The sequence below is a fragment of the Curcuma longa genome, chromosome 17 (assembly GCF_044706935.1).
Source record: "Curcuma longa cultivar G26 ecotype Majalengka, Jawa Barat chromosome 17, ITB_CL_G26_1.1, whole genome shotgun sequence".
Classification (NCBI taxonomy): domain Eukaryota; kingdom Viridiplantae; phylum Streptophyta; class Magnoliopsida; order Zingiberales; family Zingiberaceae; genus Curcuma; species Curcuma longa.
Window position 1 is genome coordinate 1,177,377 of NC_133877.1, and position 16,003 is coordinate 1,193,379.

At 37.8% G+C, this 16,003-nt stretch overlaps 2 protein-coding genes across 2 annotated transcripts; both read left to right on the forward strand.

Moving 5' to 3' along the window:
• The first annotated feature begins 989 nt into the window (after positions 1 to 989).
• On the forward strand, positions 990 to 4,808 carry LOC141811641 (O-fucosyltransferase 16-like). Its single transcript, XM_074699663.1, is given in 10 exon segments — positions 990 to 1,190; positions 1,481 to 1,571; positions 1,718 to 1,794; positions 2,360 to 2,448; positions 2,555 to 2,741; positions 3,156 to 3,337; positions 3,777 to 3,879; positions 3,955 to 4,257; positions 4,259 to 4,287; positions 4,376 to 4,808. Coding segments are annotated over 10 exon segments (1,695 nt in total).
• Positions 4,809 to 11,273: 6,465 nt separating this feature from the next.
• LOC141848703 (cytochrome P450 71A26-like) lies at positions 11,274 to 13,159 on the forward strand. Its single transcript, XM_074736749.1, has 3 exons — positions 11,274 to 11,729; positions 11,824 to 12,369; positions 12,439 to 13,159. Exons 1-3 carry the CDS (start codon positions 11,310 to 11,312, stop codon positions 13,042 to 13,044), a joined length of 1,572 nt encoding a protein of 523 aa, XP_074592850.1. The 5' UTR covers positions 11,274 to 11,309; the 3' UTR covers positions 13,045 to 13,159.
• Positions 13,160 to 16,003: the final 2,844 nt, after the last annotated feature.

Consider the following 16,003-nt stretch of genomic DNA (forward strand, 5'->3'; position numbering starts at 1 on the left):
ATGTCCCGAGATTTAAAAACTGCACTCGAATAGATGTAATGTATATATATATATATATATATCCTCTATCTTCCAAATAATATAAAATATAAAAAATTATACCTCGTGCTCTTTATTTTGGTTATTAAAACAACATCTTAAATAATAAAAAAAACTTCATTCTAATTTTCTTTTCAAAATACTTTTTTATGACATAATTTTAATTAAGAGCAATTTTAACACAATAATAAAATTATTACTATATGATTTAGAGATTTAGTTCGAATCACGAAAACTTCTCAAAGTGTAAACTTTATATTCATGGGATTGTCTTTTATTTTTTTATAAAATAATTTTGATCATAATTAAAATTACTATAACATTGTTGAAATAACTTTGATCAAATTAAAGTACTTTGTATAGTTTTAAGTTTTGATCAATTTTTGAATATTTTTTATAGTAGTTTTTGTTAGTAGTTTGATTTCATAGTTTTGTTCTTCGATTCATCTAAAAGATTTCAGACCAATGGAGATATTTTTCATTTTATAAATTCATGATGTTTTTCATATATTTTAATACGAGATTTTGATTGCATTTCAACCATTTTAAAAAAGAGAGATATTTGTGGGGTTAAAAAATTAGTATGAGAGAAAATTATGATAAAAAATTAGGATGAAATATTGTTTTTTATAATAAAAAAATAAAGGGTGTACTTTTTTTTTCTTCCAAAAACGTTATGAGGTCGAACCGCTATAATATTTGAACCGTCGGTTTATGTCAAAACAAAAACATACCGACATACTCGAAAGAAATCAAGCGTGTAACACCCGTTATTTAACTTCCATCGTTCCCGTGAGGCGATGGATACGCCCGCCGTGTCCCGCGATAGCGAGCGGCCGCCGAAGAGCACTCCGTCGAGCTCGCGCTTCCGATAAAGAGGTGAGCGAGCGAGCGACGGATTGGAGGAAGGCAGCGAGCGCGGGGAGGTGAAGGCAGCAGAGCGGTGGGCAATGCCTCCGCCGAGGCGGCGCCACCCTCCTGGCCGGTGCCAAATCGTGGGGACCTCCGACGTCTCCACCCTTTCCTTTGCCACCTTGATCCTCCTTATCGTCCTCGCCTTCCTCTCCTACCTCGCCCCGCCACTCCTCGACGACCCGCCCCTCCCCGGCGCACAACGCCGCCGCCTCACCGATCCCCCTTCCCATCTCACGGTGCGCAATCCCCAATTTTTCTTCCTCTTCCCTTTTCTCTATTCTTATTTTGCTTCCAAGAAGTACGGAAACAGTTCCTTATTTCTTCTCATCTCTTTTCGTGCTGGTTATTTTAATTGTAGCCCGACATTTCTGGGGATGCAGCATTGCAGACGGGTGCGGCCAATGAACAAACTTCTCGTGTTCCGGTTCAAAAACTTCTCATTCTTTTTATGATTCTTATTACTTCATCTCATTCAAATTTCCACTTACAATTCTTTCGTTTTGTTCTTCTCGATTGCTTTTCTTAGAGAGTTGACGGGAGGGTCAAGAATGGCCTTTGGAGATCAAAGCGGTCACAGTTTTATGTTGGGTGCAGCAATGCTAGTAATAAGTTTGCAGGTTTGCGATACTAAATACCAAGCTGTTAATGTACTTATGTGCTAATGAGATGTTAGGCTCTTGACATTAAGGTTGTTGTAATATTTTAGATTATTTGAATTTTGAATAGTTCCTATGGTACATTATTTTCTCCTTGAATTTGGCAGCAGCTGAAACTGTCACTCATCGTGATAGATACTTGATGATTGGAACTAGTGGTGGCTTAAATCAACAGAGGACAGGAGTGAGTTCTTTGTATCCTTTGCGATATAATAAATTGCTTCATCATTCTTCCTTTCTGATCAGTGTTCTTAAAGTATGTTTGATCAATAGACTGGATGAGTTGGTTTCAGCAGTCATTCTTTTTTCTATGGACATCAGCTACACATCTTTTTTGCATAAAAGGTCTTGGTTCTGGTACAACCTACAGAGTATCAAGTATCAAGGTCTTGCAGATGAATGTATGCTGTCATTGTTTCATCAGCCATTATTTTTTATGTTTCCTCCATAAAAAGGACATCAGCTACACATCCTGTTCGCATAGAAGGTCTTAGTTCTTGTACAACTTAGAATATCAAGTATCAAGGTCTTGCAAGTTGCAAATGCATGTATGTTGTTTTAAACCTGAAAACAAGTGTATTTTGATAGCCAATTAGCTTGGTTAAAGTGACATCAGCTACACATCCTGTTGTAACAATGCCAATTAGCTTGGTTAAAGTGATAGCAAGTGAAGTAGTGCAACATGATCTCTAGGCCCTACTTCTTTGATAGAATGCTAGATCATTGACGAAAACCATGATATGTTTCAGACAATAGATGCTGTTGTTGCAGCAAGGATTCTGAATGCCACTCTCATTGTTCCAAAGCTGGACCAGAGATCTTTCTGGAAGGATGCCAGGTTATCTTCAAAAACCCTCAGTTAGCACTTGGAAAGATTTGTATAATACTTATCGATTCACAAGGTTGAACGAAAACTGTGGCATGTTTTGTGATACATCATCCAGCAATTTTGGTGATATTTTTGATGCTGATTGGTTCATCTCATTCCTCTCAAAAGATGTTAAAATCATAAAAGAGCTTCCGAAGAAAGCAGGGAAGTATTTCATGTCTCCATACACAATGCGAGTTCCACGGAAGTGTACTCCAAGATGTTACCAAAATCGAGTCCTACCTGTTCTTATGAAGAAGCATGTGAGTGCGTATTGTCATGGGTGAACTAGCTGTATAATAGTATATAAGGTTTGTTTGTGTCGTATGCTTTGTTGAAGAGTTAGGTTCTGCTGTGTCGTATGCTTTGTTCAAGAGTTAGGTTCTGCTATTCCGTCTCCATGAAACATTATTTGGAAATCTTCACCTCTTTCTCAAAGAAATCTTGCTCATGCAAATAATTTGAGAAAGTTTCTCTGTTTCTTCTGTTACTGAAGGCCTTTTGTATAACTCTTCTGTTTTCTCTACTTATCAAGGACAGGCAGGATTATATGTTAAAGGTAGTCTATATAGCATGGGAAATGGTAAATTGTATGATCACTTGCTGTGTTCTGGAGGGAAAATTAATATGAATGTTTATAGCCTTTTTGAAGTGGAATTAATGTCTGTGATATGCAGGTTGTTCAATTGTCAAAGTTCGATTACAGGCTTGCAAACAAGTTGGAAACAGAGATGCAGAAGCTTAGATGTAGAGTAAATTATCACGCATTGAGGTTTACTCATCCAATACAAGAAATGGGCGAGAAGCTGATACGTCGAATGAAAGGAAAAGGCAATCAATTCATTGCCCTTCACCTGAGGTAAATCTTCAATTTCATCTTCCTCATCTTTGATAGAGTTTAGTTAGAGAATATATGTAGCACTTTGTCATATATGGATAATTCTGTGACTCAAAACAACAATAAAAGAATTATGACTTGAATAGTCTGTTGTTTAGCTGCATAGCTTGATCCTGATTGTTTAGTATTGAAGTTGATGCTGAACATTCCTGAGCCTAATAATTCATCAAAGTCGTGGGGAACTAGCTCTCATATATATTGCATGTTCTTTATTGAAGAACACTGTTGATACATTGCGGTACAATCAAAGGGTTGCAAAATGGAATAGAATAAAATCAAGAGAAAGATGAATGATAAATTGAGATTCTTTTTAGTTAGTTTTTTTTTCTTCTTTACACGGCTCACACTTTCTCTATTACTGGGATTTATGCGGTGATGTTTCAGTTGGTTTCTGTTTCAGATTTGAACCAGATATGCTTGCCTTCTCAGGGTGTTACTATGGTGGAGGAGAGAAGGAAATGAGAGAACTTGGTGCAATACGCAGGAGGTGGAAAACTTTACACGTAAGCTAAACAGTATTCTCTATTCTTTGATTAGTGTTCGTCTGATGCCTTAAGTGTATTACAAACCGTGAGTAGATAAGCAACCCTGACAAGGCACGAAGGCAAGGAAGATGCCCACTAACACCAGAAGAAGTAGGGCTGATGCTGAGGGCGTTGGGCTATGGAAAGGATGTCCACATATATGTGGCATCCGGTGAAATATATGGCGGTGACGAATCATTGGCACCTCTGAAAATGCTCTTTCCAAATTTTTATTCAAAAGATACATTAGCCAGCAAAGAGGAATTGGAACCCTTCTCTATGTTCTCATCACGCATGGCTGCCCTTGACTTTATTGTATGTGATGGAAGTGATGCTTTTGTGGCAAACAACAATGGTTAACATGGCTCGGATATTAGCCGGGAGAAGGTAAATTTGCTTTTATAAAGATTGCCTAACAATATGCACACAGGTTGGAGTTGGACATTGCTTGATTGATCACTTGTACATTTACCAGGAGATACTTTGGGCACAAGAGGACTATTAGACCAAATGCCAAGAAGCTGTACTCTTTGTTTCTGAACCGAGCAAACATAAGCTGGGATGAATTTGCATTAAAAGTTCACACTCACCAGAGAGGATTTATGGGAGAGCCAAAGGAGGTTAGACCAGGCAGAGGTGAATTTCATGAAAATCCATCAACTTGTATCTGTGATGCTGCGGGGTCATTGAATCAGATCAACCCTAACATTGAACATCGAAAAGGCACTAGGAGCAAAATTGTAGGCAAGCCTACATCTGATAATTTGCCTGAAGAACCAGATTGGTCTGAAAGTGACTACCAGGAGTATACATCTCTAAGTAAAAGTTCATCTAATGATACAGAGCTGGACTATGATCCATTTTCAAGAACAGAAGATTCTGAGATTGAAGATATTCTCTCTGACTAATCATAAAACTCTGTGCAGTTTTGTCAATTTGGTGCACTGAAGTCGGGAGATAACTTGTTTTTTTTATGGTGATGGATTGCGCCTTTAATATACTCTTCTATCGACGACATGATAAGTATGCCTGCCCTGTAGCATCAAGTAGTTAACCACTTTCTTACCAGAAATATATGATGCTTGTAGTGCACTGTAGATTAGGGATTTGGTATGAACTGGATGATGCTTCATGGTTGCAGAAGTTAAAAAGTTTAATTTTATTCTGCTTTTTCTTTCTTCGGTTGTTTATGCACTTTTTTTGTACTTCAGATTTATTAAGCTCAGAAATTGAGTATGGTGGCGTATGGGGACCAAAGTTCCACATCCATGGAGTCGACTCAGCTGAGTCAGGATCGGGTCATGCAACAACTCCAACTCCGGCAGCCTCTGCACCTCCAACTCTGGCAGACTCGGCTTCCGAGTTGATGCCGTGAAAACATCCACCTCCTCCACTATCACCGCCGGCGAAGTTGGTGGTGTAAGGAAATTCAAAGGTACTTGACTTGTTGACACAACCTTGATTTGGTTCAATTGACCAGCTCGGCTCGACAGAGGCAATGGAGTTTTCTGAGCAACCAAGCCAAATAGCTCATTGTTCCTGCTCAACCAATTCAACTTCAGTCAGTGACTACATGAGATTCTGCTGTCATAGTGTCATGTGCATCCTTCATGGTTCATGGCCCCTTTCACTTGCTCTCAAGCGGGCTAATTAGAACAATTAAGACTGCAGTAAGCCACAAGTCAATCATCACAGAACCAAAATCATTACAGATGTTGCATCTATATTTCCTCTCCAATCTGATCATCGTCCTGCTTGAAGCTCATTCTTGGAATGCAGAAATAACAGCTACAAAGACCGCAGACTTAATTATTCAGAGCAGCATGACAAGTAGAGACGGGAATGAAGAGGTGCAGCTGCGTGGTGCAGCATGTGATACATTGGCAGAACTTCTTCTACAATTACGTAAATGATTGAAAAAGTGATCTAGGTTAGTGATAACCTGTGTTACTAGATTTCAGGTAAGAGTAGATCTAACACAGATGCATCCTAAGTGTCTGACACAATTGTTTTTCAATTTTCTTACACAATGAATGGGGATGTCTATATCCAACTCGGAGGATCGGTGTTTGAATAGCAATGGGATGTCAGTGCCAACTCAGAAGATCAATCTCTGATACCAATCCCACACATGATTGTGAATCATTGGAATCATAAATAGTCATTACACGAAATTAGTTTATATTACCTTCTCATAAATCCATGAGACACGACACTAGTTGACAACACCCTTCTTTGTCGTGTTAATTGTAGTTTTTCGATTTACTTTCTCATAAATAATCATGAGGCCGTTGTGATGACGAATTCCATCTTTTTTTAGAAGATGAGATGTCAACACGAAACTAGTTGATTGATCTACGTTATTCGAAATTTGTTAGATTACACAAAATTAGTTGATTATCTATATTATTTTAAAATTTAATATTTTTGAATTGATTTTTTTTAAAAAACCATTATTATATGTCGTATAATAACTTTATGATAAATTTTATCAAAGTCTTTATCAATTTATAATTTTATTTTCTATATCAAATATATATATATATATATATATATATATATATATACAAGGCGAAATTGATTTTGTTTTGAAAATTTTAAAATTCTTTAAATCCATCCGTAATTTACAAAATTGACTAATAAATTTATATTATCTAAAAATTTAAAATATTTAATATTTTTTAAATAAAAGAGTCTTACAAATTCATGGATGATATTAATTAGCGAGTATAACTCTGATAAATTTTATTCGGCAAGTCTCACTCATGGCCTGGGTGGTTGCGTGTATAACAATAATATGCGGTCTATTTTGATTGATCATGTCGGATTCGACCATAAGATATAACAATAAGTCACTGATTCGTGTGTCACTGATTCGTGTGTCATACGATCGAACTGTGTCGTGTTTTCCCGCATAATTCGTGCATGCGGAATGCACATGTGTGAATTGCATTCTGCACTATTGGGTGAAGAAGACAAAACAAATGAGAAATTCTGCACTATTGGGCGAAGAAGACAACAAATGAGACAGACTCACACTCTTGAATAATAATAATAGTTCAAATTTCACATGTTACATTGAAAATTTTTAAAAATTTATAATATTGTGATAAAAAAAGGGGGTAAAATTGTTATCTTAATTAAGAGGAGATCAAGCACCCAATGAAATATTTTGTATCTATTGAGAATTGACATCAAAATCTATTATAATAAACATTTGTATAGATATCAACTGCATACGAATAATTAGGAATGCAGGGGTAATACATGAAAAGTTAAATTTTAATGGATTATAATTTTTGATTCGGAAATTAAAACGAGACACGATCAGATGCGTTTCAAAGTTCTTTCAAAGATCTTTATTTGGTAATTGATAAAACCTATACCGATCCACTTTTGATTCCATCCAACATCGTTTAGTGCTCTGTCTGCATCTCTGAATTTATTTTTTTTACCGATGCAAGGGTAACACATGAGGAGTCGAACTTCAACGGTTTATAACTTTTGACTCGGTAATCAGAACAAGGTACGGTCGGATACGTGTCAAAGCTCTTTCAGAGACCTTTATTCGATATCGGATAAAACCCCATACCGGTCCACTTTCGATCTCATCCGACATCGTTTACTGCTCCGTCCATATCTCTGAATTTATTTTTTATTATTTATAGTAATTTTTTGTTTTTGATTTTTTTGATATTTTTGACTTGGTTAAGTTAGAGTTTTAGTTTATAGCTTATTTATAGGTGTGTTTAACGGGGTTTACAGCCAGTTTGATTGATTAATAAAAAATTTTCTTTTTTGATTAAAAACTTAGAAGTGGCGCCGTCGGTGATTTTCTACTTGTTTTTTAATTTTTTGATCTTAATCTTTTTTCAATTTTCCTCCCATCTTTTATCTCCAAAATAATTACTATTCTATTCGACATCACTTACCAGTTGGATAATCCATTAAAATTTATTTATATTTATTCTATTCGACGTCAATTACCAGTTGGAATATCATCCATTAAAATTTATTTATATTTTTTGATTTACGTTGATAGTCGAAAAAGACAAAGATGAGTCATTCTCCAGCGAAAGGGACTCAGAGTGGCAGAGCAGCAAGTGGAAGAGTGGGAATTGATTAAGCAGTTGCCTTCGCTTTCCTACCGGTGGTTCATCTGCCATTAATTAAAGAATTAATTAGACTCATTAAAAGCAATCTTTTTTTAATTAATTATCAAAATAATTTCCTATTGTATTTTTATTATCAAGTTAGGATAATTTAAATATTATAGCAGATATAAATTGTAATTATTAATATCATATTGTAAATCATTACAAGCAATTATAAATTTATTAATTATAATATGTGTATAGATTTGTTAGATTCAAATCGATCCTAATCGATACACTATAATATATTATAATAATTATAGTTCATAATTATTACCACATGTTAAATAAATATCATATATATATATATATATTTATTTATTTTAATTTATTATTGTTTTTAAAAACAAATTATTGCATCTTTTAATATATGTGATGTTTTATACTTTTTGAAATCTTAGCATAATTTATATTTTTTTTCCATTTTTTATTAATTTAAAAAATATATATATAAACAAAAACTTCAATATAAATTATTTAGCTATTTTTTTAATAGCACATGCAATGAGTACTAATAAATTTAAAGACATCATAAATTGTTTAATCGCTTATATTTGCTCATTCTTTATTTTTTAAATAATTCATATTTTTAATTTTTATGATCCAATTAATTTTGAAGGCGATTGATTTAATCTCATAAAAATTTTCCATCAATTTTTAAAAATAAATTTTGAAAGTATAATAGTAAGACGTTGATAGTCTTCATCATTTTTATAAGATTATTCAATGCCGAATCAATCAACTCACTTTCAAGATAAAATAACTTACTATTTTAAATTCAAGTATGTTAAATTTTGCATCCCGACCAACTTTTGAAGTCTTAGATCTCTTAAGAGAGAGAGAGAGAAAAAAAAGCTAAGAAAAAATCTCATAATTTGAAATTGAATCGAGTGAGTTGAGGAGAAGAAATTGAATTCGTTTTATTGGGATAAAGAGTTAATCCCAAAGAGAATATTTTGAAAAGACATGAGTGTCTTTTAGATCATTAATTGATTAATTAATCAATGCTGTCATATTTTAATCACACAATTAATCAATTGTTAATTATTTTAATTAATCAAGTAGTTAATTAATTTCTAATTGTTTAATTATTCTTTAATTTACAATCAAATCTAAAATATTATAATTTCGATTTCATACCCCTCAATTGTTCTACTATGATTGACATTCAGGTATTTACAGCGTCTGTTGGCGATTCCGACCGAAATCGGCCGGATTCCGGCTGAATCACGGCCGGATACCGGCCGAGGTCGACGCGCCCGGCGCCGGCGCGTCGACCGCGGCCGGTCTCCGGCCGTGATTCGGCCGGAATCCGGCCGATTTCGGCCGGAATCGCCCAACAGACGCTCTGTCGCGTTTCTGGCCGGATTTCGGCCGGATTCCGGCCACAATCCGGCTGGAATCCGGGCCCGGCCGGAGCGCCGGCGAGTTGGCCTTCCAACGCATCCGGTCCGGCGGCCGTTGGTGGCCGGACGACGGTGAACAGTGGCGGAGAAGCGGCGAACGTCGGAGGAGAAGCCGGAGTCGCGGACGGGTGCGCAGGGATTTGTCGCGCGGCAGAGCAAATTCCTATATATATATATATATATATATATATATATATATATATATATATATATATATATATATTAGCTAGTACTGTCTATGAACTCAGTTCTTACGCGAGCCAATATTTTAGTCCAATCGTATCGGATTCATGAAATAGTTATCCTATCCCTATTCAATTTATTGATTATTAAAATAATTTTTTCAATAAAAATTAAATCACTCTCAATTAATATATCAAATAACAAATATAGTGATACATATTACTATATTAGTCAATCACTAATAAGAATGATCATGATAAGTGTCGAGACTCACGAGGTCTATATATATTTTATTAATTAGTATATTCTATCTGACCCTAGATTATTTTTTTTTTACAATTTTGATAGACACGTTTTTTATCATGTAACGTATTCAATTTTGACGAGTATAGTGGGGTTGACTAATAACGTATCATGTTTATTTTTTAAAATATTTTTTATTCCTTAATTAATTAATTTGACCTTGTGTATTAATTTTTTTTCCTTCTAGATGAATTCTTAAATTATACGTAGAATATGAGAGATTAAGAAATTATACTAAGTTTCTTAAAAAAATTACAGAAAAAGCTAATTATAAATTTTAATCATATCGTATTGCTTCCATGTATTTTAATTTCTGTGCATCATTCATTTATATATTTGTATAGAACGTGTTCATTTTTTTTTGAATTAGATTTAAAATATTTATATCAATTAATTCAGATGAAATGAATCCACCCAAATTTTTCATCGGGCAATCACTATCCAGCGTACTCGTGAAACATGATATAAGGTGGTGGATCCACCTTTTACAGAAGAAAAGTGAAACATGATATGCTTTAATTCTAATAATTAACAATCTAGACACGTGTCACATGGTGCATGGATATATGATTTGAGAGGGTGAGATTAGCCTTCAGTGAATTGATTATGATGGAACAGACTTACAGAAGAGAGCAATGGTTCAAATCTCGACGAAGTTAAGTAATATCCTTCTCCGTCGTGATCAATTATAGTTTCTCGATTTACCTCCTTACAAATGGTCGCTGGGATAACAAATTCTATTTTCTTATAGAAGAAAAGGTTAGATTAGCTTCCGAAATATAATTGAGTAGGTTAGAACAAATTTACAGAAGAGAGGGTAAGACTAATATAGCAAAAAAAAACAAGTTGTCTGAATGGGAATTTTAGGAAAATTCCATAGGGAGAAAATGATGGGGTGTCATTGTACCCTACTCGTGATTTGTGAGGGATCACGTGTTTATTGGAGATCCACAAATATGAAATATCAACGCGTGTGTTACACATTAATCCTATCATTATTATTAAAAGACAATAATTTATGTCAAACATGATTAAATTGATTATTATGTGATAGATATATTATAACGGAAAAGATCGAATCTGAAATCTCGAGAAAAATACTCTTTTTACAATGCTTAATTACATTTTTATCAATTTATTTTTTTACAGATAAAAATATGGTCAATTATAATTTATTTATTTACCCCGATCAAATCAATCGTGTGGGACCGCTCCAGGTCAGTGGCAGATGCCGGCGTCACGATCAAGCAGTAACGACGGTCTTCTACCTCCAGCTACCGGCTCCATTCCTCCTTCGTTCCGGCCTATATAACGACGCTATGCACCGCTCCGGCCGAATTGTACTCGGACAGCACCGGCAGCCATGGATCTTCTTTCCCTGCTCTCGCTTACCCACCCTCTCCTCCTCCATCTCTTCTTCATCGTCGTCTTCGTCTTGCTTCCAGTTACTCTCTTTCGATACCGCTGGCGCTCCTCCGCCAAGAAGGTCAAGTTGCTGCAGCCGCCTTCCCCCTGGCGGCTCCCCCTCATCGGAAACCTCCACCAGCTCGGCCCGCTCCCCCACCGCTCTCTCCGAGAGATGTCGGCGCGCCACGGCCCGCTCATGCTGCTCCGACTCGGCCAGGCCCCCGTTCTCGTGGTGTCGTCGGCCGACATGGCCCGCGAGGTCATGAAGCAACAGGACCACGTCTTCGCCAGCCGGCCGTCGCTCACCGTCCCCAACATGTTCACCCGCAACGGCCACGATGTGGCCTTCGCGCCCTATGGCGACCACTGGCGCCAGGTCAGTGGTGAAATTATTGTCGTTCATTTTCGATATTTTACTTCTCCTCGCGAAATTAATGTAATCTATATCTCTGATTCTCCGCCGGCGGCAGGTCAAGAAGGTGAGCCTCCTCCACCTGCTCAGCGCCAAGATGGTGCGCTCCTTCCGACACATCCGCGAGGAAGAGGTGGCCTCCATGGTGGAGGACATCGCCGGAGCCTGCGCCGCCGCACCAGGCAGCGCCATCGACGTGACCCGCTCCCTGAACACGCTCGCCAAGCACGTGATCGGGCGGGTGACGCTCGGGGAGAGCTCGAGACACTCCACGTGGGGCGACTACATCGACGAGATCATGGGGGACGTGTCCGTCGCCATGGGGACGCTCCACGTCGCCGACTGCTTTCCGCTGCCGCCGTTCCTGAAAAGCATGATGATCAGCCGCCGAGTGAGGAAGATGGTGGGCCAAGTCGATGCGATTATGGAGCAGCTAATTGACGACAACGAGAAAAATTGCGCCTCCGGAGAAGGGGATCATGACGGCGAGGAGCCGAAGGAGACGGCGGAGAACTTCATCGAGGTGTTGCTGTCGCTGCAGAAGGGCGAGGACGCGGACCTGAAGCGCCTGATAACGAGGGAGACCATCAAGTCAATGATCATGGTGAGTTTGACCATCAAATTATTTATTCATTTTATTTTTATCTTTTTCATCCTAAATTGTGCTGTACAGGATATGTATGCGGCCGGAATGGACTCGACGCATATTGTTATCGAGTGGGCGATGGCTGAGTTGGCACGCAATCCACGTGCCATGAAGAAATTGCAAGAGGAGGTGCGACACGTGGTTGGCTCAAAATCGAGCATCTCCGAAGAAGACCTGAGTCGCATGGAGTACCTTCGTGCGGTCGTCAAGGAAGCCATGCGCCTGTATCCGCCGGGGCCGTTACTGGTACCCAGACAGTCGCTCCGCGACGCCACCGTCGAGGGGTACCACGTCCCCAAGGGCACTTGGATCTACATAAACGTGTGGGCCATCGGACGAGACTCGGCCACGTGGGGGGAGGCCGTCGAGGAGTTCCGGCCGGAGAGGTTCCTCGACAACGACATCGACTATCGCGGGCAGCATTTCGAGCTCACTCCGTTTGGTGCCGGAAGGAGAATTTGTCCTGGAATCGGGTTTGCTATCGCCGTCATCGAGCTCGGACTCGCCACCCTCGTGCAGAAGTTTGAGTGGAAGCTACCCGAAGAAGGTGGGAAGGTGGATATGAGCGAAATTTTTGGGATCACAATGCGCAAAAAGAATCGCCTCCGACTGGTGGCGACGCCTTGCTTCTAAATCCTAAGTCACACGGCTTACTGGATGCATAGCTATATTTATGTAAACTAGATGAATAATGGGAATGGAGTTTGTCTTTAATATAAATTGTAAACATGTAAGCTTGATATGGGTGAAATTATTTATCCTTTTTCCTTAGTGGTCAATTATAATTTTTTGATTTACTTTTTCACAGATATCTAGGATCGACTGTGTGAGATTCATGACTGATTCCACTTTTTGGTTGTGGGGAAATTATTTATCGATTAAAAGTATGTAGATAGTGGTGGCTCCTCGACTTTGCCCCTTGACTCCTAGGGTGCTCAGACCTTTCAACTCTTAGAGGGCTTAGGTCCCTCGATTCTTTTCTCAATTTGGTTATCTATTGATTCTAGAGGACTAAGGTCATCCAACTTTATAGGGCTTAGGCTTCCTCGACTCCCAGAGGGCTCAAGTCCCTCGACTCCCTCTCAATTTGGTTACTCGACTTTAGAGGACTCAAGTCACTTGACTCCCTCAGTTCGGTTGCCCCTAAGATAGATAATGACGACGAATATTCCCAAGGCACTTGGCATCCTATGGATAATAGAACAATTATGAAATTGTTATACTTGGTTTCTGATTAATGAGAATACTAATAACATGTATCAGATTTGGTCCATCCACTAAGCTTCTTTTGTTTATTCTTGTATCATCTATCTTTAATTCTACACGGAATTCTAATTTGAGCGTTCGGAATGGTCATGCTCATGCTCAGTCTAACATATGATTGAGACTTACAGATAACCCCTATGTCTCTTTCATCAGCTAAGACTTCGGACATCCGCTCCCTTCACCAGATCTTTCAAAGACCTAATGAACCTTGAAGATAATTCATCAGTGATTCACCTAGTCAACCTCGAAGATAATTCACCAGTAATTCACTTGACTACGATCTCAGACAGGAACAATTACCAATTAGATCATCAACTTTAATTATTCACAAATTCCACCACCCATTCCATCATCAATAATCTATTCAAGTCCCCGGGACAAGTAGGACATCCAGGTTGTCAATCAGGCACGTGCGGTTCGATCCCCAACTACGGCGTATTTGTAGGAATTTCCTCTAAATGAGGAGCGCAATCAAAGGATGTTGGGCGTCTGGGCTAACCGCTGCGTACACTTTCCGATTTACCCTGGTGGCCGGTGGGAAATTTTCGTGGGGCCGGACCGATCACCCCCAGATATAGTCAATGGGGCTAACTAGGATTTATCATTTATCAATAATCTATTCAAGCGGCGACGGCGGGGGTGGGGGGCAATGGTGAAATGGTTAGACCCGCCAACGACGGACCAAGCATTTGGAGTGTGAAACTCAGTTACAACGAATTTGAGGAGATTTTCTCTCAAATAGATAGTGGACTCAAGAACATTGGTTGTTAGGTTGCGCAGATCGTCATCTTCACTTCCTTATTTATCCTAATAGTTGGTGGAAAACTTTTATGGGGTCGGACCGGTTACCTCCAGAATTAATTAACTCGAAAGGCTGGATACTTGATGTTAACTAAAAAAATAAATAATCTATTTAATAACCCCACAGGCTAACTCAGATGGTTTATACACGGGAGCTGCCATAATAGGGGGTCGATTTTTAATGGGTGTAGAATGTCCCATTGATTGTCTCATTTCCGCATGTAGTGGGCCACTGGGCCAGGGCCAGGGCCAGGGCCAGGATGAAATCCTTTATCTCTCTTCTATATCACTTAGATCTTAACGATATTCAACTTTCCTATTAATTCCTTCAAATAACACAAAGTGAACGATCAACTCAACCTTAGACGGGAAGTCAAAATAATAAAATATTTTTAGATCAATTTGTGGACCATCATATTGAAAACTTGAATGTTAAAAAATAATATTGTGATTTTAGAAGAAAAAAATTATTAAATTTTAAGTTTTTAAAAATAACTTATATGATTTTGGGTGAAAACAACATTTTAGTATTTTTGCCCCCAAAATTTCAAGAATTTTATTTTCAACTTTATGAGAATTTAATTTAAAATTGTCATTGGGAATGTAAAATTTATTATTATTTTTTAAATTTTGATTTGATAAAAAATTGACTCTACCATTCTTAGTTAAATATCTTTTAATCTTAATTTGTTCATTCGATGGTTTGATTGTATTAGTCTCGAGTTTAACTAATGATTTACAATGATTATTTGATCCGATTCAATTAAATTCTTAATTTGGTGAACATTGATTTCATTTTGATGAAATTGGTACTGGTCTAGTTCGAATTTTGTTTGAGATAGGCCTAAATTTTGTGAACATTGGTTTCACTCGCAAAGAACATAAACTGTCTCATATGATAACGAAGTAGAGCTATTTTTTATCATCAAAATATCTTGACTAATGCACTTTGATAGCCTATAAAGGGTTATAATATATATATATATATCACACGGTATATATATACGATATATATATTTATAAAGAGGTAAATCGAAAAATTGTAGTTGATTGTTTGTTCACCCCCGTGACATGGTGAAGTGGTAATATGCTCAGTAAATTAATCAAGTATTCATAGTTTGAATCTCAATTATGGTGTACTGTAAGATATTTTCCTTCAATTAAGTGAAAGTTCTAAGAGGTGAAGAGCCGCTTGAGTTTTAGATTTGCTTGGTGAGCGAATTAGGAGAGGGCCACCCACCTCTTAATTCTATTAGAGTTTTCCCTATAATTGAACAAGTTAAAAAGCTCAAGAAGTGTCTCTATAAGTATAGTATAATATTAAAACATTCACCCCCAGGATATAGTTAAGTTGGTTACGATGGAGCAGAATTGCTGAAATGGACAAAGGTGACAACGATCGAATCTCGACGAAGCCAAGGTAGTTAAGTTGGTTACGATGGAGCTGAGTTGCTGAAGTGGACAAGGGTGATAACGATCGAATCTCGACGAAACCGAAGTAAATTACAGCTTCTCGATTTATCTT